Source organism: Pseudorca crassidens, chromosome 19, assembly GCF_039906515.1.
Source record: "Pseudorca crassidens isolate mPseCra1 chromosome 19, mPseCra1.hap1, whole genome shotgun sequence".
In the NCBI taxonomy this organism is placed as follows: Eukaryota; Metazoa; Chordata; class Mammalia; order Artiodactyla; family Delphinidae; genus Pseudorca; species Pseudorca crassidens.
The window spans coordinates 46,795,521-46,819,141 of NC_090314.1; the positions used below are offsets into that span (position 1 = coordinate 46,795,521).

At 43.1% G+C, this 23,621-nt stretch overlaps 1 protein-coding gene across 2 annotated transcripts in view; it reads left to right on the forward strand.

The window, feature by feature from the left end:
- The window catches only part of MEIOC (meiosis specific with coiled-coil domain), a 70,917-nt gene that overhangs the window by 34,538 nt on the left and 12,758 nt on the right, over positions 1 to 23,621 (forward strand). The window contains exons 1-2 of one of the 2 annotated variants that reach the window (XM_067716816.1): positions 20,465 to 20,545; positions 21,098 to 21,232. In XM_067716816.1, the coding sequence (XP_067572917.1) occupies positions 20,480 to 20,545; positions 21,098 to 21,232 (201 nt within the window). In that variant the 5' untranslated portion in view covers positions 20,465 to 20,479. Of the gene's footprint in view, positions 1 to 20,464; positions 20,546 to 21,097; positions 21,233 to 23,621 lie in introns of those variants that run through there. The other variant, XM_067716814.1, reaches the window with a different exon arrangement.

Below are 23,621 nucleotides of genomic sequence, written 5' to 3' on the forward strand. Positions count from 1 at the left end.
TGGGTCTGTCCCCAGAGGGGGATAATGCTAGTTGCGCAGGGTGGTGGGGGTGGACAGATGGTTAGAAGGACCTGGCTGCCTCCAGGTTCAGGTGGATCTGGGCTGGACTAAAGCAGTAACATCTATGCAGAGGGTGAAGTTGGGACCAGTCCCTGTCCATGGAGATCTGGGGCCCATCCAGAATGTGTAAGCCCTGCTGTGAGGGTTCAGTCTCCATGCTGGACACCCTGAAACACCACCACCCAAGCAACCCCTTTCACAGATTCAGAAAACACTTCCACAAAATTCAGCAACCTTTAGATCCACCTGTAGCAAACAAGGGATGCATTTAACCTCATTTTGGGCTCATTATGTTCTCACTCTTTTTTACCTCTGCTAATCACACTTTTAATTTATGCTAGTTTATGTCTTCTGTATCTTTCAAGCCTCTTGGAAATCCATTGCCCAAAATAAGGCAGGGCATAAATAACATTTTAAAAAATACAACTTGCAAAACACTCTTGGGTACATTTTCTCTTTCGGTGCTGAGAATAGCCTATGTGGAAGGTAGAGAAGGTGAAGCTCTTTCTATTTTTAGGCTAAGAGAGATGAAGGCACTTGGTCAAGGTTATCTGGCTATTGGATGTGGAGTAAGAATTAAAACTGGGCTCTTGGAACTCCAAGGTACCACTCTTTCCTCTGTGGAAGGCACCAGAAGCAAACCCTGGGGAAGGCCCAGGTTGTCTTCCTCCAGCCTGGCCAGGGCACACACCACCTCCCAAGGACGCAGATGGGACTTTTTTAACAGACAAGTGCCCCAGCCCATCTGCTTAGTGGGAGAGACCAGGGCCACAGGGCAAGGGGAGATGACTTTCCATTTCCTTTTCCTGGCCTCGTCCCTTCCACGGACTGGAAGCGAAAAAACGCTCCTCCTTCCAGTCAGTTAGACATGTAACCATGATAACCTCCCTCAGGAAAAGGGCAGACAGGACAGTTTTCTCCCAAGTCCCAGGCACGGGTGCCCACTGTTCTCTGTAGGGCTTGTGTCAGGAGATAATGGGGTGACATTATCTCCTGACACTAGTGGGGCAGCTCTGAGCCAAGAGGAAACCCCTCTTAGAGGAGGGTCTGAAGAGACCTTGGTGACAGGTCCCAAACTCTTCCCATTTCTCATACTCAAAGTGGGAAAGAGGGAATTCCCTGGCAGTCCAGTGGTTAGGGCTCTGTGATTCCACTGTGGGCTGTGTGTGCGGGGGTTCGATCCCTGGTCAGGGAATTAAGATCCCACATGCCACACAGCTCTGCCAAAAAAAGAAAAAATGTACACAGATTGGGCAAGATAGAGCTTCATGGGAGACGTATAGACAGCAGTCTGACTGGGGAGCTAAGGCGTGGGGGTAGATGATATCCTGCTGGTGGATCGATCTGAACAGGAGTCTTTGGGGGTAATTACATTTTGAGAAAGACCTGGAGAACTCCCTGGAGGTCCAGTGGTTTGGACTCCATGAGTCCACTGCAGGGGACAGGGGTTCGATCCCTGGTTGGGGAAATAAGATCCTGCATGCCACACAGGATGGCCCCCCCAAAAAAAAGAAAAAAGAGGACCTGGATGGTTATGTAAAATTTTTCTTTCATCTTTTTAAAAACCAATGACGCTTACTTTTTGTTTGTTTGTTCATTTAAGTTTTAAAATATTCTTCCTTTTTTCTTTTATTGAGGTAAAATTGATATATAACATTACATAAATATCATATGTACCACATTATAATTTGACATCTGTATACACTAGAAAGCAATCAACACTAAAGGTCTAGTTACCCTTTATTGACATACAGTTGATCCCCTTCACCCATTTCGCCCACCCCCAACTCCTTTTCCCTCTGGAAACCACCAGTCTATTTTCTGTATCTAAAAGCTTGTTTTTTTGTTTTTTGTTCACTTGTGGGGTTTCTTTGGTTTCTGTTTTTTTTGTTTTGGTCACACCAAAGTATGTGGGATCTTAGTTCCCAGACCAGTGGGATCTTAGTTCCCTGAACCTGTGCCCCCTGCAGTGGAATCTCAGAGTCCTAACCACTGGACCACTAGAGAACTCCCTGTTCATTTGTTTTGTTTTGTTTTTTCAGATTCCACATAGGAGTAAAATCATACAGTGTTTGTCTTTCTTGGTCTGATTTACATCACTTAACATAATACCCTCAAGGTCCATCCATGTTGTCACAAGCGGCAAGATTTCATTCTTTTTTATGACTGAGTAGTATTCCATTGTGTGTATGTCACAACTTCTTTATCTATTCATCCATCCATGGACACTTAGGTTGTTTCCATATCTTGGCTGTTGTAAATAGTGCTGTAATGAACATAGGGGTGCACATGTCTTTTCAAATTGGTATTTTTGTGTTCTTTGGATAAATACCCAGAAGTGGAATACTGGATCATTCAGTAGTTCTATTCTTTTTTTTTTTTTCATTTATTTATTTTGGCTGCGTTGGGTCTTTGTTGCTGCGCACAGGCTTCCTCTAGTTGCAGCAAGCAGGGGCTACTCTTAGTTGTGGTGTGCAGGTTTCTCATTGCAGTGGCTTCTCTTGCTGTGGAGCATGGGCTCTAGGTGCACGGGGTTCAGTAGTTGTGGCTCATGGGCTCTAGAAATCAGGCTCAGTAGTTGTGGCGCACGGGCTTAGTTGCTCCATGGTGTGTGGGATCTTCCCTGACCAGGGCTCGAACCTGTGTCCCCTGCACTGGCAGGTGGATTCGTAATCACTGTGCTGCCAGGGAAGTCCCCACATATGTTTTCTTCTAGCAATTTTGTGGTTTCAGGTCTTACATTCAAGTCTTTAATCCATTTTGAGTTGATTTTTGTGTATGGTATAAGACAGTGGTCTAGTTTCATTCTTTTGCATACGTCTGTCCAGTTTTCCCAACATCATTTATTGAAGAGGCTGTCCTTTCTCCATTGTATGTTCTTGGCTTCTTTGTTATAAATTCATTGATCACATATGCATGGGTTTCTTTTGGGGCTCTCTATTCTTTTCCATTGATCTGTGTGTCTGTTTTTAATGCCAGCACCATACCATTTTGATGACTGTAGCTTTGTAGTATAGTTTGAAATAAGGGAGTGTGATACCTCTAGTTTTGTTCTTCTTTCTCAAGATTGCTTTGGCTATTTTGGATCCTTCATGGTTCCATACACATTTGAGAATTATTTGTTCTAATTCTGTGAAAAATGCCATTGGAATTTTGATAGTGATTACTCTTACTTTTTAAACAAAGGGTGGGGTGGGGAGAGAGACAGAAGAGGGCATCAGTGATGGAAGGCAAACAAGGAGGAAAGCGTTCCAGGCAGAGGAGGGCTGCCAAGGGCACAGGCAGGGGGGTGGAATGTGGGCACACTTAAGAAGCATTGAGTAATTCCTCTTGATTGGCGCATGAGGTAGTGGAAAAAAGGACTGGAAAGGTAGACTGGAGCCATATCACCACAGAGGCCCTTAAATTCCAGGCTAAGGAATATGTGTTTCATTTAGTAGGCCACAGGGCACCCCCACAAGTGACTGGCTTAGCGTGTGCTTTGGGAAGAAAACTATTTGGCAGCCAAATATGGGATGAACTGGAGGTCCCTCTAGTTAAGCTATTAGAGAATGGTGGAGGTCTTCGCAAGGATGCTATCCTTCAGAACTGGAAGGCAGGAAGATATTCATTCAAAATTCCCATGTGTTGATTCTGCCTTTATTCTGAGGAGAGATACAAAGATGAACAAAGACACAGACTAGTTGATTTCTAGCCTTGCGGAGAAGGCCGGCAAAGGAACAGTTACCCTACGATGAGGTCAAGTGTGCTGGGAACCCAACAAAAGGAGCATTTGAGAAACAGTTCAGAGGTTTCTCTCTAAGAAGAGAACAATGATCCTAACATCTTGTCTTCCTCGCTTTAATCTAAATAGTCCTGCTCTTAACCATATTTTACATTTAGGAGGCGCCTAATCTGAGGAATTTCAACCAGCCAGTCATGAAGCAAATAATATCCACTGAATACAGACAAGTGTCCAGGTACCTGCTCTTTGTTTTCCTTTCTAACACCCCAGAGTGTTAGGCATTGACTGACCCATTTGACTGGGTGGGTCTGAGAAGCCCAAGGACTCAGGGCTAACTCTGACCTCAAGACACATGTCCCCCACCTCTCAGCTTTGCTTAATTGGGTTACAGGAATTAGTCTCGAGAAACAGAGAAACTACATTCTCCTCACTCCTAAGCCTCTAAAGAAGAGGTCAAGCAAGGTCGCCCCTGCTTGACCTGGTGAGGATAGCCAAGCAAGGAAAATAGCTTCTTGGAGGATATGATAGGGCAGGCCAGTGCAGGGTAGACAGGAAAAGACAACAGAAGTCAGATCTGGGACAGCTGGAGGAGGAGACCCCCGAACGGTGCCTGGCACATAGGAGGCACCTGCTAATTATTTACGGATTGCATGAATGAATCTCAGAGGTTGGGGGCGGGGACTCATTTTCAGAGAAATGCAATTAAAACTGCAGTGAGAAACCATCTTTCACCTACAGGATAGGCAAAGACCAGAAAGCTTGAGAAGATTTTGTGTTAGTGAGGGTGTAGGAAATAGACCTTTGCATGCCCTGCTGAGGCAGCAATAACTGGGTAGCCTCTGTGCAAGGCGATCTAGCAATATCAATCAACATTATAAATGTGTGTAATTGGCAGGCAAGCAATTTCGCTTCTGAGGATTTATCCTGCAGGTACACATGTGTGCAAAGTGGCCTGTGTACAGTGGCTTATAATTGTAGAAGATAAAAAATAACAAGGAGCTGGCAAAGTTGATGATGGTTTATCCATCCAATTAAGTATCATGAATTATAGTATGGATGGATCTGCAAGATAAATTACTTCAAAAAACTAGAGGAAGAATAGCTGGTGTAATATGGTACCATTTGTGTGAACAATAAAAAACAGTGTGTGCATGTTTGTAGGCTATCATTTGTGTGGGAAGAAAAATACATATTTGCTTACATAACATAGAATATCTGGAGAAGGAAACAGGAGAAAACTTCCTCGGTTTGCCTCCAGGAGCGCGATCTGGGTAGTTGTGGAGCAGGTACACCGTATACATGCTCATTTGTACCTTTAAAATTTTACACTATGTACAAGTAGTACTTAGTAAAACTTTTTTTTTTTTTGCGGTACGCGGGCCTCTCACTGTTGTGGCCTCTCCCGCTGCGGAGCACAGGCTCCGGACGCGCAGGCTCAGCGACCATGGCTCACGGGCCCAGCCGCTCCGCGGCATGTGGGATCTTCCCGGAACGGGGCACGAACCCGTGTCCGCTGCATCGGCAGGCGGACTCTCAACCACTGCGCCACCAGGGAAGCCCACGAAAACATTTTTAATATAAACAAATTAAAAAGAAGAGAGAGAGACTTATGGCTGTTTCCTCCAACAGGGTTCCCGGGGCAGCACGGTCCCTCCGAGCTGGTCTACAGCGCCCCCTGCTGCTGTTTGTGAGTAAGTACTGAAAAGTGGGTGTAGCGGGGTGACCAGCAGTGGATTCGAGGGAACGTGAGGCCTCTTGGGGAAAAACAAAGAAGAAAGAATAGTGTACGCTGTTGGAGCTGCGGGAGGTGAGAAAGGAAGGACAGGGTGTGCCCTTTGGCATCTGAGGTATAGCAGGAGGGGCACCGGAAATGAGCAGTCCTGAGTTCAAGTCCTGATTCTGCCCTCGCTGGCTGTGTGCCCTCGGACACACGACCCTCTTAATAAGTCTCAGCTCTTGCCCCGTAAATAAGGCTAATAATTTCTACCCCTAGGGTTGTTGTGAAGATCAAATAGGGTACAGAATGTGAACAGTGGTTTAGAATTGGAAACGTGCTATAAAAATGCTAAGGAATTATTTTAAATTAGCCCCCCTCATTTTATGAGAAAATAAGAGGTAGTATAGGACAGTGGTTAAGACGAGGACTCTGGAGCCAGAACTGCCTGAGTTGTAAGCCCAGCTCCACCACCGCCCACTGGATGGAACCATCTAGGGTAAATTACTTGCTTTGAAGACCTCCATTTTTCCATCTGTGAAATAGGGTTAACAACATTTCCAAAGGATTGTTGTGAGGATTGAGTGAATACGAACATGTAAAGCATTTGGTATCATGTCTGGCACACATTAAGTTCTAGGTAAGCATCTGCTATTAGTGATTTCTTATAATGCATGCAGTGCTTATGTGCTTCATATAGGTGCTTGATAAATGTTAGCTAGTCTTACCATTTTATATGTGAAGAAATTGAGGCTTAGAGAGGGGATGTGACTTGCCCAAGCCACCCAACTAACGAATATAATAATTCCAGAACCTTCTGGACATGAGTGCTCTAGTTTAGAGGGAATTTCCAGGTGGGGCTGTGCTTAATCCTGGCAACCTGAATTAGAGCTGGATGGATCCCTTAACCACTGCACCACCAAGGAAATCCCCCTGTTCAGTTATTCTTTTGCTGAATCACTGGACTATAAGAATCTGAGGGCAGAATCAATGTACCTCTAGAATAGCAGTTTTTAGACTTTTAAAAATAATAACCCAGGGCTTCCCTGGTGGCGCAGTGGTTGAGAGTCCACCTGCCGATGCAGGGGACGCGGGTTCGTGCCCCGGTCCGGGAAGATCCCACATGCCGCGGAGCGGCTGGGCCCGTGAGCCATGGCCGCTGGGCCTGCGTGTCCGGAGCCTGTGCTCAGCAGCAGGAGAGACCACAACAGTGAGAGGCCCGCGTACCACCAAAAAAAAAAAAAAATCAACCCATAGCAAGAAATACATTTTACATATGTCCCAGATCACATATACTTATAAAAATATATAAGTGGAACAAAAGTTTCTCAAGACAATACTTACGGGCTTCTCTGGTGGTGCAGCGGTTAAGAATCTGCCTGCCAATGCAGGGGACACGGGTTCGACCCCTGGTCCAGGAAGATCCCACATGTTGTGGAACAACTAAGCCCATGCACCACAGCTACTGAGCCTGAACCCTAGAGCCAGCGAGCCACAACTACTGAAACCTGCACGCCTACGGCCCGTGCTCCACAACAAGAGAAGCCACCGCAATGAGAAGCCCGCGCACTGCAACGAAGAGTAGCCCCCGCTGGCCACAACTAGAGAAAGCCCACACGTAGCAACAAAGACCCAATGCAGCCAAAAATAAATTAAAAAAAAAAAAAAAAGAAGACAATACTTACTCTTCCTACCAGCCATGCGTTCTGATCTTTCCTATTTGATTCTCTATTTTCTTTCTAAATGCCGCTTACATCTCACTAATTGATTTTACAACTCACTAATGTATTGTAACTTGCACTTTGAGAAACTGTTAACAAGCGTGTGAAAAGGTATAAGAACAAAAAGCTGGGTTTAAGCCCCACTTCAGCCATTAGCTGTGTGGCCTCAGGCAAATTACTTTGTCTCTCTGGGCTTCATTTTTCTTATCTGGAAAATGAGGAAATTAGACTTAATGATTCCTCAACTTCCTTCCAGCATTAAGGTCTTTTAGCTCATCAATACCCCCAGTGCTCCACACACGCCCTCACCCCCCAAATACACTCAAACATAGCGCCCAAGATTGGGCTCCTGTTATCATTGATGGAATGAATATGTCACCTAGGAGGCCAGTCCGATAAAGTGTCATCTAATAAAAAGAGTTATTGAAGTTAGTGCTCATCTAACATCTGCTTGGAGGAAAAGTCTTATAGCCATTTTACAAATCGTCAGTGCATTTGACCAAATTTGGTCATTATCATTACTTATTACCTCTCTGAAGTCTTTATCATGCAGTTAAATGATGATAATGGCTTGATAACTTACAGCAAACTGTAACCATGATGTTACAAAAAACTTATAAGCAGGTAAGAAAGATGCTATCATTATAACCCCCCTCCTTTTTTTAACAGATGAGAAAATGTACTAGGACCAAGTGTCTTGTCTGGTCACAAAAGTCACACGAGCTGCTAAGTGGTGTTGCTGCATTATGAACCCATGCCTTCTGCTTCCACATCTGGGGCCTCTGTCCCTGAGAACACAGATCCAGGACCACACCATCTCAGAGGTGGCCTGTCTTTCTGCACCTGTGAGGGAGAGGCGAGGCTGTGTGATTAGGGTTTGCTGATGTACCCCAACCCTGCCATGCCGTACTCTGAAGCCCATCTGATCTGTGTTCCATTTATTTTCCTTTCCACTTTAAAATGTGAGTCTCTTCTGAGGGAAAGCCAATCCACGTGTTTCTGAATCGTTTACACCTAATTTCTTCAAATAGCATTCTCTGACATCCCTGAGCTTCACAGTTTCTAGAAGACAGGACATTGGGAGATGCTGCGTGAGTAGATTGAGAAGAGATGGCACTCCCCAACACCCCCTTAGGAGAATTATGTCTTCCTTTCTTACAGTTGAGACTGCACCTGTCTTCAACTCCAGATACCAGCTCCAGCTCTAGCCAAGGAGACAGTTAAAACAGCTGGGCCAGCCAGCATGGGACTCCATCCAGAATATAGATTATAATGGAGCAAGGAATGATGTTGGTCCTTGATAGCTTGATCAGGGCATGAAATAAGGTCCTGTGTGAGAGAAGAGGTGATTCTTTGGTGCTTATTGGCTATCCTAATCATATACTTCAGCAGGAGGGCTTAGATGTTTCCTTTAAGCAAACCTGACTATAACAATAAAAGTGAACTGGGATAACATGACGGGTAGCCCTTGATGGAGGGAATATATGGAGACAGGACAACACTCTAGAAAGTGCTGTGTAGTCAGGCAGACTTGACTTCAAAGCTTGGATCTGACATTAAGCCCAGGCACTTTATTTTTATTTTTTTAAAAATTCTTTTCTTTCTTTTTTTTTTTTTAAACCCCACATTTGTTTATTTATTTATTTTTCTGGCTGTGTTGGGTCTTCGTTTCTGTGCGAGGGCTTTCTCTAGTTGTGGCAAGCGGGGGCCACTCTTCATTGCGGTGCACGGGCCTCTCACTATCGCGGCCTCTCTTGTTGCCGAGCACAGGCTCCAGACGCACAGGCTCGGTAGTTGTGGCTCACGGGCACAGTTGCTCCGCGGCATGTGGGATCTTCCCAGACCAGGGCTCGAACCCGTGTCCCCTGCATTAGCAGGCAGATTCTCAACCACTGCGCCACCAGGGAAGCCCTAAGCCCAGGCACTTTAGGTAAGTTGCTTTACCTCTGTGAATATATAGCATCAGTAAACCACCACTCCAGACTGTTGTAAGAATTAAATGGCATGACAAGACAGTTAATAGACACTTAATAAATGACAGCTAATGGTTTCATATCATCTGAAATTAAAAGACTGTGTGTTGAAGTCCCTCTTAATTTTCATTTAAATCATGCTACAGGCAGTCTTTATTGGACCCTGCTGAGTCCAATACGGAAATTTTGATAACCATCAATCAACAATAATTTACTGAAAACGTGACAGTGTAACTCCAGAGCGAGACGCTCTGAGGGTGGACTGGAGAAGAGGAAAAAAAAGTAGCAGGACTACAAGGCTGTTGAGGAGACATAACACAAGTCGCAGATGCTTGAGAAAAATCACAAAGCAATTTAGCAGATTAACAGAATCCAAGTTGAGTTTGGGCTACCGGGGATACGGAAGCAAGCTTGGAGGATTCAGACGCAAGCTTGGGGGATGCAGAGGCATGCTGGAGTAAGGCCTTAATCAGGAAAGTCTTCTCTATGATTCTGAACTTGGGCTTGAATTTTAAGCTTCCTTAATACACGGTAGACATGAAGCCTGAGGTTTTATAATAAAAGCTCAATTTTTTGTGTTAAAAATTTATGGATGGGGGAAGGAGGAAAAACTGTTTAGTGGGATAGGGTTTCCTTTTAGGGTGATGAAAATGTTTGGGAACCAGATAGAAGTGGTGGTTACTCAACAACGTGAATGTACTAAGTGCCACTGAGTTTTCACTTTAAATTGGTTAACTTTAAGTTACATGAATTTCACTTCAATTTAAAAACTTGTGGAGTAATAGCCTAAATGAGAAAATAATCTGAAATAGAACAGATATATGTATATGTATAACTGAATCACTCTGCTGTACACCTGAAACTAACACAAAATTGTTAATCAACTATACTCCAATATAAAATAAAAATTTTTTAAACAATTGTGGAAATAAAAACTAATATTTTTAAAGGAGTAGCCCTACCAGATATTAGAATTAGATATTAGAATTTTAAAGGAGTAACCCTACCAGATATTAGATATTAGATATTAGAATTAGATATTAGAATTTTACTTATTTATTGGCCCCACCACGCGGCTTGCAGGATCTTGGTTCTCCTACCAAGGATCCAACCTAGGCCCCCGGCAGTGGAAGTGCAGAGTCCTAATCACTGGACCACCAGAGAATTCCCTAGAAAATATTTTTAAGCTACAGAAATTAAAACAATGTGTTATTGACACAGGAATAGACAATAGATAGATCAAGGGAACAGGGTAGAGTCCAAAAGCAGACTCAAATGTACTTGGGAAATTAGTATTCACTAAATTAGATGGTTAAAATTAGTGCAGAAGAGACGGACTGTTCAACTGTTCAATAAATGCTGTTGGAACAAGAGCTAACTATTTGGGAAAAAATTAAAGCTAGATCCATACCTCACAGTTTATACCAAAATGAATTCCAGATGGATTAAAGGATCAAATGCAGGAGAATGGAAGCATGAGAGTTCTAGAAGGAAAATATGGTAGCACTTTGTATAATCCTGGGGTGAGGGGTTTTTTTTTTTTTTTTTTTTTTTAATAGGCTTGACATGAAGCCCTGGAACCAAAAAAAAAAAAAAAAAAAATTGATCAATTTGACTACACACACAAAACACAGAAATGAAAGCACATTCTGTATGGCAAAAATTAATATAAATAAGTTGGAAAGACAAATGACAAATTGGGAGAACATTTGCAACTCTTATGATAGATAACTAATTTCTCCAATATACAAAGACTTTTACGAGTTAATAAGAGAAAGCCAATCATTTCTATTGAAATGAGCAAAAGAATGGATACTTTTTAAAAGAAAACCTGAAAGGTCACTAGATATTTAGAATATGTTTCACCTTATTAGTAATCAAAGAATTATAAATAAAATCAAAAAGGAAAGTGTATTTATTCCTTACCAAATTGATGAAGAAAAAAAATTTATTCCCAGAAAATAGATCCTTTCTGCACACTTTTTTTTTTTTGCGGTACACGGGCCTCTCACTGTTGTGGCCTCTCCCGTTGCGGAGCACAGGCTCCGGACGCACAGGCTCAGCGGCCATGGCTCACGGGCCCAGCCGCTCCGCGGCATGTGGGATCTTCCCGGACTGGGGCACGAACCCGCGTCCCCTGCATCGGCAGGTGGACTCTCAACCACTGCGCCACCAGGGAAGCCCCCAATTGTTTTATATTCTAATTTTGTGAGAAAGAAAAATTACTAACAAAGCTTTCAAGAAACAATTTTAGGTATATATTATTAACTCACCCCAATCTTATCTATAGCTCCAGTGCTGTACAATGGTTATAAGATTTCAGACTCTATTCTGAAGGCATTATAAGAGGATAAACCAAAAATTTTATGTAACGGTTATCATAATTCTGTTGTTGGTATTTCTGTTCTAATTGCATAAATATTTGCTAGTGCATGTATGGTATATAACCACTTTCATTTAACCACCATACGGAATAAACTGTAATACTCTGTTACCTGCTCTTTCTGATTAAGAGGGAGTTCAGTGAATCTCCCTGTCTTCTGGGGAGCTCAACAAGTTTTTATTTCTGGCAGTTCATTAACATTACTCAATCTTTGGATGGCAAGGATAGAGACTATTGTCTCTAGGTTACAGATGGGGATGTGGAATCAGAAAAACTTAGAGCTATAAGGAACTTTAAAGCTTGACTAATTGGACCCTTTATTTTACAAATGAGAAAAGTGAAACCAAGAGAAGGTAAAAGACAGAAATTTGGAGATCGTCTGGACAAGAGCTGGAATAAAACATGAGGCCACTTGATCCCCCAGCTTATTTCCCAACAGTAACCCCTGATAGATTTCCCTCTTGTGCCCAATATTTAAGATAAGCTAGATAAGAAAAGCCAGGTTTGTTTAGGGTTTACCCATGGAAAAGGATTCCTGCCTCTTCCCATCCCCAGTCTAGGGTCTAAATTAAACTCAACTATAGAATCTAAGACACTTGTCCAAAGCGAGAGTTCTTTTTTTTTTAATTAATATTTCTGGAGTATAGTTGCTTTACAATGTTGTGTTAGTTTCTGCTGTACGGCAAAGTAAATCAGCTATATGTGTGTGTATATATATATGTATACATATATGTGTGTGTGTGTATATATATATATATATATATATATATATATACATATATTCCCCTCTTTTTTGGATTTCCTTCCCATTTAGGTCACCACACAACACTGTGTATATGTCAACCCCAATCTCCCAACTCATCCTCCCTTCCCCCCTTGGTATCCATATGTTTGGTAGACGTAGAGTGAGAGTTCTTAAATGAACAGAGATGAAAGACCTCTTTTTTTTTGCTCTTTTTTTTTTTTTTTTTTTTTTTTGCGGTACGCAGGCCTCTCACTGTTGCGGCCTCTCCCGCTGCGGAGCACAGGCTCCGGACGCGCAGGCTCAGCGGCCATGGCTCATGGGCCCAGCCGCTCCGCGGCATGTGGGATCTTCCCAGACCAGGGCACGAACCTGTGTCCCCTACATCGGCAGGCGGACTCTCAACCACTGCACCAGCAGGGAAGCCCGCAAGACCTCTTTTTAACTTTGACAATGAAGTGTGGTTGAAATGAGGTGCAACATCTCTCAGTGAGGCCCCTTTAGTCATTGATACTCACTTCATAACACTGTTCAGGGAGTTTGCTTACAAACTAGCTCATATTAGAAAGTTAAACAGCCCTAGGTGTAATCCATAGAGCAAGGAAAAAAGGAATGAAGGTGCGTGTGTGTGTGTGTGTGTGTGTGTGTGTGTGTGAGAGAGAGAGAGAGAGAGAGAGAGAGAGGAGAGAGAAACTCCTGACTGGTGCCAATCTACTAAGGAATGATGTTATTATTATGAGTGGAAGGAGCAGGTTAAGGAAGGAAAGTCAGAAAGAACATGGTTGCCAAGGACTGTTATCAATTAACATTCTGGAAACCACAGCCATACTTTTCTTTGGGGAGACTATAAAATGAGACCATAAAGATTCATTGAGCCAACAAGGCTTTGCTTGCATATTGGTGTGGGCAGTAGGGAATAAGGATCAAGAGGCTCACAAAGGGATCCAGACATCTGCTTTATTGGAGTGGAAAAACCATCATAGCAATTTCCACAATATATCTGGCAGGACAACGTGTCATGGAAGCCAACTAAACTGGCTGAGAGTAGCCATAAGCTTCATAAGGAGAGAGAGAGTTTTAATTCAAGAGGTGCTGCTGAGTTGTGAAAGAAGCGGGCCAGCCCTATATCATAGGCTCACATCTCGGTCTGATGGAAATGTCAATCCTGGGTTCTCTTGTTTTCTGAGAAAGAAGGACCCATCTTTGGAGAAACAAGCTATTGAACATCTCCCTGTTCCTTTTTGCTGGTTCCATGAATTCTTTGTGCCGCTCTAGAAGGCAATAACATTTTTGGCCTGCCTCTTTGTGGCCTAAATAATGCAGAGGTCAAATCTTGTAACCCCAAAATACTACTGAGATTTGGGCATGATGGTCAAGGAGTTGGGCCTAAAAGCTTAGCAAATGTTGGGAACAAAGAACAGGGTCAAGTTAAAAGCAGGGCCCTCTCCCAGGGAGTAAGTGGAAGCTGACAGTCTAGACTAGGAGCCAGCAAAGTTTTTCTGTAAAGGATCAGGTAGTAAATATTTCAGACTTGCAGGCCATAGAGTCCTAGTCACAGCTACTCTTCTGCCATTGTAGAGCGAAGGCAACCATAGACAATACATAAATAAATGAGCGTGCCCATGTTCCAATAAAACTTTATTTATGGGCAGTGAAACTTGAATTTCATATAATTTCCATACCATTTTTTTTGTAAAATTTATTTCCAACCATTTAAAAATTTAAAACCATTCTTAGCTCATGTGCCATACAAAAACAGACAACAGATTTGGCCCACAGGCTATAGTTGCAGACTCATCTAATGTGGTCCGATAGATGTATGATGAGAGCCATGTATGTAACCTAAAATTTCCTAGTAACCCCATGTCAAAACTAGACAGAAACAGGTGAAATTAATTTTAATAATATATTTTATTTAACCCAATATATCCAAAATGTTGTCATTTCAATGTTATCAGTATAAACATTACCAATGAGATATTTTACTTCCCCTTTTTTCATACTAAGTTTTTAAAATCTGGGGTGTATTCTACACTTATAGCACGTCTCTATTCATTCTAGCCATATTCCAAGAGCTCAATAGCTACGTATGGCTGGAGGATACCATGTTGGACAGTGCATGCCTTGAACAGTGTTTTCAAACTTTAGCTTGCATCAGAATCACCTGGAGATCTGTTAAAATACAGATTTCTGGGCCCTATCCCCAGAGCTTCTCATTTAGTAGATTTGGGGAAGGCCCCAAAACTTGAATTTCTAACAAGTTGCTAGGTGGTGTTGATGTTGTTGGTCTGGGGACAACACTTCAAGAACAAATTGTCTAGAAGCTGAGCAATAGGAGAGAAGCATCAGGAGCCAGGTATATGTAAAAGCAAGAGGTAAAAAATGAACATTAAAAAACAATGAGGTACCACTACAGACTAATATGGACAGAATTCAAAACACTGACATCACCAAATGCTGGCAAGGATGTGGAGCAACAGGAACTTACATTCATTGCTGGTAGGAATGCAAAATGGTGCAGCCATTTTGGAAGACAGTTCGGCAGTTTCTTACAAAACTAAACATACTTTTACTATGCAATCCAGCAGTCATGATCCTTGGTATTTAACTTTGTAGGTGTCCTAGGAAAGGGAAAGATGGAGAACTCTGCCTAATTAGGAGTCAGCTCAGAATCTGAGCAGGTTTTTAAAGCTTTTGCAATGGCATAACTATTTCCAGGCTCTAATATAGAAATTCGGCTGCTGAAAGATTGCAAAACGGAGGTGGGCTGTGTGTTTTCAGGAAGATTCTATAAATCCAGAATCTACTTCCCACCTTAAGGATACAAAATCATTCACTTTGAAAACCACATCTTTTGAGGAATGTCCTTTAATTTTTTACCTTTTAGAAGGAAGCCTGCTTGCAGCAGTATATCACAACACAAAGCTTTAATGGAACTTTAAAAAAGGACCTCTAGTAAGTTCTCAAACTCTGTGGTCTAAATTAAAACTCTGGATATTAATCAAAGAAAAAAGAAGAAGTTGTTTTCCAGTCCCTTGGTGTCAAAAGACCTTTCATTCGATAGCCAGGGGATCCCTCAAATTCAAGAGAATATTAAAGGCCTAAAGGAAATTTATAAAGACATCTTTTTAAAAATGTCTTTTTCTGGTGGCACTCATTTATGAATCTTTTCTAACCTCCAGTTCCAATCAAACACTGAGAAATAGCAACTCAGTTTTGGAGAGCCATGTAACAGAGGTATTCAGAACATTTCAATTTACAATGAAAACCCTAGTTCCATGCCTAATTCATAGCTTAAATATCAAATATACCCCCATTAGAATCCATCCAAGACATAAATGCGATATTTAGAAAAAGATCAGAATATTAAAAGATGAAAGAGAACATTAATTCTGACCTTTGAAGGGATAAGAGAAGTATTTGCCATATGAAATGCACATTAATGTTATCTTTGATAAATATCAACTCAAGTACCTCCCCCCACTCCTAGTAGAAACATTTGCTCAGCAAAGGTAAATGCATGAATTTTTCAGGGTCTCATCTCAAACTAAGTAGAAACCTACAAGTTTCCTGGAGCACAGATTAAGAGAGAATGACCTACAACCCCATCTAACCAGAAGGGGAAAAGCAGAAACAAGCTTACTACCTACCAAGGAAGAAGCTCTAAAACTAATGCTAGAGATCCAGAAAAACACTAATTTGAGTATACGAAAAAGAAAACGTAGTGTTTTTTTTTGCAGTACGCGGGCCTCTCACCGCTGCAGCCTCTCCCGTTGCGGAGCCTGCTCCGGACGCGTAGGCTCAGTGGCCATGGCTCATGGGCCCAGCCGCTCTGTGGCATAGGGAGTTTTTCACGGACCAGGATACGAACCCACGTCCCCTGCATCGACAGGCAGACGCCCAACCACTGCGCCACCAGGGAAGCCCGGAAACGCAGTTTTAAATAGCTCTAATAAAGAGCATTTTGTAAGCCTCCCAACAAGCTATTAGAGGTTGAGAAATAGTATCTGGCAGCCCAGTTAATTTCAAAAGGTATAATTTAAGGAGTTTAGTCCCTCAAATCAGAGAAGCCTGTGAAGAACTGCATGGTTGAAATCACAGCAGGTTTGCAGCCCATTTGAATCGTTGGACCAAGAGTCCATTGAGAAGCTGGAAAATTCATTTAATAGAGATGGGAGCATATATAACAATTCTGCAGCGATTTAATTATATACTGACTTGAAATTATATGACAGCTTTCTATGGAGGATTAATTCAGAGTTCTCTCTTTGGCATTGAGGTTGTGCCACTAATATTACACCTTGAATTTTCAAAAATAAGCACTTGGGGGCTTCCCTGGTGGCGCAGTGGTTGAGAGTCCGCCTGCCGATGCAGGTGACGCGGGTTCGTGCCCCGGTCCGGGAAGATCCCACATGCCGCGGAGCCGCTGGGCCCGTGAGCCATGGCCGCTGAGCCTGCGCGTCCGGAGCCTGTGCTCCGCAACGGGAGAGGCCACAACAGTGAGAGGCCCTGAGAGGCCCGCGTACCGCAAAAAAAAAAAAAAGCACTTGGGGACTTCCCTGGTGGTCCAGTGGTTAAGAATCTGCCTTCCAATGCAGGGGATGACGGTTTGAGTGGGGAACTAAGATCCCACATGCCGTGGGGTAACTAAGCCCACGCGCCCCAAGGAAAGATCCTGCACCAGCACAACTAAGACCTGATGCAGCCAAAAATAAATAAATAAATAAATATTGTGAAAATAAGTGCTTGATTTGAACTGAAAGTTTTTCTCAGGAGAATAATGGAATACTATTTATTACTCAAAACATTTCTACAGGGCAGGCTGATTTTTTTTTAATGAAACCAACAATTTATTTTTTTACAAAACAGAAGGTTTAAATATTTGTAAAAGTATAAAAAGGGCTTCGCTAATGTAACTGAAGAGTACCACATTGTACATTGTCTTTCAGGGTTGCAAGAAGAAGAAGAAGGAGAAGGAGAAGAAATTAACCTTTAAATATATTTTGGAGGAGAAAGTCTGCATTCTGCAATAAGTTTTCAGGATGGAATACATTTAAATTGCTCTTAAAGAATGTTCTTAAATATATTTTAAAAAATCATAAATTCAGATTCACTTACTTATCCCAAAAATAGCAAGAAAAAAAATGAATTTATTACTTGAGGGCACCATAATTCTGAGCTGGATCAAAGTTACTGAAATGTGGTCATCTTATGTAAAGATCTTCCCTGGTTGCTCCTATATAGGAATATTCAATAAATGGAGACAGGTCACCATTTCCCCCAAAACTTTAAATTCAGATGAAGGCAGAGAACACATAAAACAATTATTTGAGTATTTGTAACCCCTTCTCATTTTAGTCTGAGGTTTGTATATATCTTTAGGTAATATTGTGAAACTAATCCCATCTACCTTTCAACATACCCATTCAGAATGAGATCTTCCAAAAAACAAATAAAAGAGCTGAAAGAAAGAACTAACTACACACTGAATACTTGTTCTGCTCCATAACCAAAATGTTCCCTTTACTAATGTATTCACTTGAGTTCAATGGAGTGTTACATTTTCCTGTAATATTCATTTTCAAAACAAACCATATCAATACTAAACAAGACAGTACAACCTCAAAAATGAGCAAAGGGGCTTCCCTGGTGGCGCAGTGGTTGAGAGTCCACCTGCCGGTGCAGGGGACACGGGTTCGTGCCCCGGTCCGGAAAGATCCCACATGCCGCGGAGCGGCTGGGCCCGTGAGCCATGGCTGCTGAGCCTGAGCGTCCGGAGCCTGTGCTCCGCAATGGGAGAGGCCACAACAGTGAAAGGCCCGCGTACCGCAAAAAAAAAAAAAAAAAAAAAGAGCAAAGGAGTTAAATAGATATTTTTCCAAAGAATGTACACAAATGGTCAAGAAGCACGTGAAAAGATGCTTAACATCATTAGTCATAAGGGAGATGCAAATCAAAACCACAATAAGATACGTTACACCCTCTAGAATGGCTATTTTTTTTTTAAAAAAAGGAAAATAACAAGTGTTGGTGAGAATGTGGATAAATTGGGATCCTGATGCATTGTTGTGGAAATGTAAAATGGTGCAGCTGCTGTGGGAAAGTTTCGTGTGGAAAATGTTAAACAGAATTACCATATGACCCAACAATTCCACTCTTAGGTATATGTATATCCAAAAGAATTGAAAAAGGGAATCAAATAGATATTTGTACACTAATGTTCGTAACAGCATTATTCATAACAATGAAAAGGTGAAAACAATCCAAGTGTCCATCAGCTGATGAATGGACAAAATGTGGTATACACATAAAATGGAATACTATTCAGCTATAAAATGGAGTGAAGTTCTGACACGTACAACAACATGGATGAACCTTGACATTATGTTAATAAGACAGTCACAAAAGGACAAATATTGTATAATTCCACTTATATGAGGTACCTAGAATAGGCAAGTTCATAATGATGGAAAGTAGAATAAAGTTCCCCAGAGAGTGGAGGGAAGGGGAAATATGAGTTATTTTTTTATTGGGTACAAAGTTTCTGTTTGGGATAATGAAAAATTTCTGGAAATGGATAGTGATGATGGTTGTACAACATTGTGAGTGTACTTAATGCCACTGAATTTTACACTCGAAGGTGGTTAAAATGCTAAATCTTATGTATATCTTACTACAATAAAAAAGATACATAAGAGAATTCACAGCTTTTCAAAATCATTCTGGGTGTTATGGGAGAGAGAGAAAAGACAGTACGCTCTGTGAATGGCAGGGTGGAATATGCTCCACGTCAGCAACTTTAAGGGTGAGGTAGGGAAAGAAATGTAATTGGTACAGCCACGTCACCTAAACAGCTTTCTTTTTTTTTTTTCATCTTTATTGGGGTATAATTGCTTTACAATGGTGTGTTAGTTTCTGCTTTATAACAAAGTGAATCAGTTATACATATACATATGTTCCCATATGTCTTCCCCTTGCGTCTCCCTCCTTCCCATCCTAAACAGCTTTCTTAACTCAAAGCTGAGAAGAGAATCTGAAATAACTCTCAGAATAATACGGGCCAATAAAACGTGTCCCCCTATCCTATTTCCATTTGTGCCGGAGTTAAAAAGAACATCTTCCACTTAATTGAGCGCTTCTCAAATTTTTATTTTAAACATACGTGCCCTAAAGGTGGCTACTGTGTTTACTTTGATCGTCTTCAGTATTTCAACGCACACGAAATTGTTTAGCATTATCTGGGGAGAAAACCTTGAGATATCACATCCCCAAATGGGACCGCCGATGTGAACGGCCTGTCTGGTACAGGTCAGAGTAAACTTTGTTCAGGAGTTCCATTAGCACCAAGATGCCTTCACCTCCACCGAAGTGTGGGGCCTAGGACAGAGAAAAGCTCTCTTCCCCCTCGGAAGGGGCTCTCCCAACAACACCCAACTCCATAACTGTTTCCTCACGCTCCGTTAAGCGGGCCCAAGTCTATCACTCTCCGGGTTGCTCCAAAGGATTCTGGGAGTTAGGGGCGGGACCAGGGACAAAAAAGAAATGTTGGCCCAAGGTGAGCAGCCGATAGGTTTAGGATTATCGGCTGGTTGCTGAGCGATTTCTCAAATCTTCCCGACAACTTGCATCACTTCTCCCACCGGGTACGCCCGCGCTCCTTCTCTTCCTTCCACGCTCCGCCCCCTAGGCTGCCCTATTAGCCAATCATCAGGTGGGTGCTTGACGGGCCGGGCCAATCCCGAACACGCTTACTTTGAGCGGGAAAGTCTCAGAAGCTCCGGGAGAGAGAGGTCGCCTAACTGCCGGTTCTTGGCCTTGTCTCTGGGTGGGAGAGTGGTAACAGGCCCTGGAGGCAGCCGCCCATTGGCCGGGCAGCGGGCCAATGAGGGGTGCGAAAGGGGGAGCGGCCCTGCCATAGGGGGCGGGGCGAGGCGGGCAGGTGCCAGGTCGCGTGCTGGTAGCGAGCCGGTGCAGACAATGTAACGGCCTTTCCCCCCCACCCCGCCCCTCCCTCCCTGCTCTGGTCTCCGCACCCACAGACCGGCTCCAGGCAGAGCTGTGGGCGGCGGCGGCGGGGTGCGGGCTGAGGGAGCCGGGCCTCGACGCTCCCTCACCCCTGTACCCGAGGAGCTGTGCCTAGTCCAGGAGGGGCTGGGGGCACCATGGAGGTGAGCGGCGGAGACACCTGTCCGCCCTCTTACCCCCCAGGCCTGAGGGAGGGACCTGAGGTAACCCACGGGGATGGTCCGGGTCCGGGTGTTGGCCGGGCTTGGAGGACGGCAACGGTGAGGAGAGACAGAGGAGCGAGCGCGTCCCTGGACGCGGGTCTCTGAGGCGGCCAGGCTGGGCGGGAGAGGCCGGGTCACCAGCTAGGAGCCCCGACGGGGCGCCCGGGCCGCGCCGCGGGGGTGAGCGGGGGGCGCAGCAGTCGGTCGGGCCGGGGCCTGGGGGCGCGGTGCGGGCTGACAGGACGGGCGGCCGGGCTGGGGCGGGAGGTGATGGCCCGCGACGCCCGGGCTGCCGCTACCTCCTCCACGTTGGGCCGCGGCGGCGCTGAGGCGGAGGCCGGCGGCGAGGGCCCGTCGGGTGGGCGAGGGCCGCGCCTCGGGGTCGGGCCTGAAGGTGGAGAGGGAAGCCGGGGCCCCCAAATGAATGTCCTGGGAACTGATTCCGGGTGGAGCTGGGCGCACAGCCGACGTGGAGCCATCGTCCGGCCGTTTCGGTCCTGGCTCTAACCTGCATGATGTCTCTCTCCCGTTCCCTATCCCCGTTTCGTGCAGCGGAAAGTCGCGTTACGTGGAGGTGCGAATCGCTGCTGGAACCTCAGTGTCGACGCCAGCAGTCGGCTAACAGATGTCTTCAACAGCGTGATGTTGACTGGCTCCCCTTCCTTCTATGATTGCTACAAGTCGCAGGTCAGTTACTCGGCTCTGCCTTTGGTAGAGGATTTTTTTCTCCATCAGATCCAGCACCACCCCCACTCCCACCCCCCAGGCCATTCACATAGGTGTTTAAATTGCTCCATGTTTAGGACCAGACACCCGGTAACAATATTTTTTTTTTAATAAATTTATTTATTTATTTTTGGCTGCGTTGGATCTTTGTTGCTGCGCGCGGGCTTTCTCTTGCAGCAGTGGGGTCTATTCTTCGTTGCGGTGCGGGGGCTTCTCGTTGCGGTGGCTTCTTTCGTTGCCGAGCACGGGCTCTAGACCTGCGGGCTTCAGTAGTTGTGGCACACAGGCTCAGTAGTTGTGCTGCACGGGCTTAGTTGCCCCGCGGCATGTGGGATCTTCGCGGAAGGAGGGCTCGAACCGGTGTCCCCTGCATTGGCAGGTGGATTCTTAACCACTGCGCCACCAGGGAAGTCCCCGGTAACAGCATTTTAAATACAGAGTCTGCAGAATACACACTGGTTTCGAAAAAAAGTTAAGGAATAAGATTTTTCGTTGATTCTTATTTTTGTCTTGTCCTCAGCATGACGTGATGCCAGAAATGTAAGAAAAATCTGTATTTACTAAGACCATAAAATATTTCTTCCTTCCGGCGTTTATTGTAAGTCGGTGCAAACATACGTTTTATAATTTAAATTTTTCTTTACTCTTTTATTCTCTGGCTCTAACAATGTCTTTGGTGACATGCTGCCTTTTACCTCACGTAAAACATTCAGTTTTGTTGTTAATCGTGTTAAATTAAGCTTAGGTTAATGTAAGCCATTTTCATTTGAAATTATTTAACCAGGACATCACTGTTGATATTGTTATACTTTGAATTATAACAATCCTGAAATAAATAATTTTATTTAATTCACACTACAACCTTGTATAGTATTATACCCACTGTACAGATAGAGAAACTGAGGCTCAGAGCGTTTGACTTGTGCCCTAAGTGACAAAGCCCATGTGGAACCCAGCTCTTTTTCACTGCCAAGACCAGCATTCCACTGCTCTCTGTAATGTTTACATGACTACTAAAATTTACTTGGATTTAAACATAGCAAGGATAAAGTGATACATTTTGCAGTTATCTAGAGTAATTAATATGCCAACCCTAAGCATTTGCATATTTAATTTCCAGAAATATTTTGACTGAGAAGGATCCAGATATTTGAAGTATAATTGTTAGAATCCACCACATTACTTTAGTTGCTTGTTTTATCCTGGCATATTACAGTTAAATCAATCTTTTAAAAGGATTTTTTCTAATACTCAAATCTTACTTTAAAGTATAAAATATACTTGAAATAATACTCCCAAAATACATTTAGTTTCAAATACTGTTTACTTCATTTGATATTATATAATCTGAAAATGCTTATTTTGTTTAAGCAACTCTTTCAAAAAATGAACAATTATTTATGTCACTTTGGATACTTCAAACCTAAAAGAGAGTTAAGGGGGTCTGTGATTAAAAACTGCAGAACTAAAGAAATAAAATTATGAAAGGTTCTAACAATAAAATCCTTTATAAAAGTTACTGCTAACAAACAGAAATTTTGGAAAGGCAGTTTTTAGTGGCACTCTTAGCAAAATCCCTTCTGTGCCTCAGTTTCTCCAGCTTCAGAATAGTCAACAAAATATAAGCTATAAATGAGAAAATTATAATGTGTAGGTTTCAAATAGTAATCATAACTGGAATTTAAACAAATGGCTGTAAAATATTTGAGATTCTTGAAGGTGAGTGATTAGAAGTTATTAATTTTCATATATTATTGGTATAAACTCAGTGAATGTTTAAAGTGTTATTTTTCAATTATCATGTCTATGAAGAACAGAAGTTTAGGAATGTTTTGATCTAAACATGTTTTATCTCTTTTTACATAAATTTCGATTAAGAGAATGAAAGCAATTAGAAAATATTTTTAGCCAGGATTATATACCTTCTATATTTATAAGAAAATACTATTTCTACTGTGTTTATGCCTGGATATTTATAGTTATTACATCTCACGTTTTACTAGCTCCTTATTTGGAGAGTTAAAAATTGTGAATCTGGGCTTCCCTGGTGGCGCAGTGGTTGAGAGTCCACCTGCCGATGCAGCGGACGCGGGTTTGGGTCCCGGTCCGGGAAGATCCCACATGCCGCGGAGCGGCTGGGCCCGTGAGCCATGGCCGCAGAGCCTGCGCGTCCGGAGCCAATGGGAGAGGCCACAACAGTGAGAGGCCCGCGTACCGCAAAAAAAAAAAAAAAAAAAAAAAAAAATTGTGAATCTATACTTTCAGACTATTTTAAGTATTTAAAATTTGAGGGGGCAGTATTTTCACTGTACCTCAATCCCTTTGGGAAGGAGGCAGGACTTTTAATAAT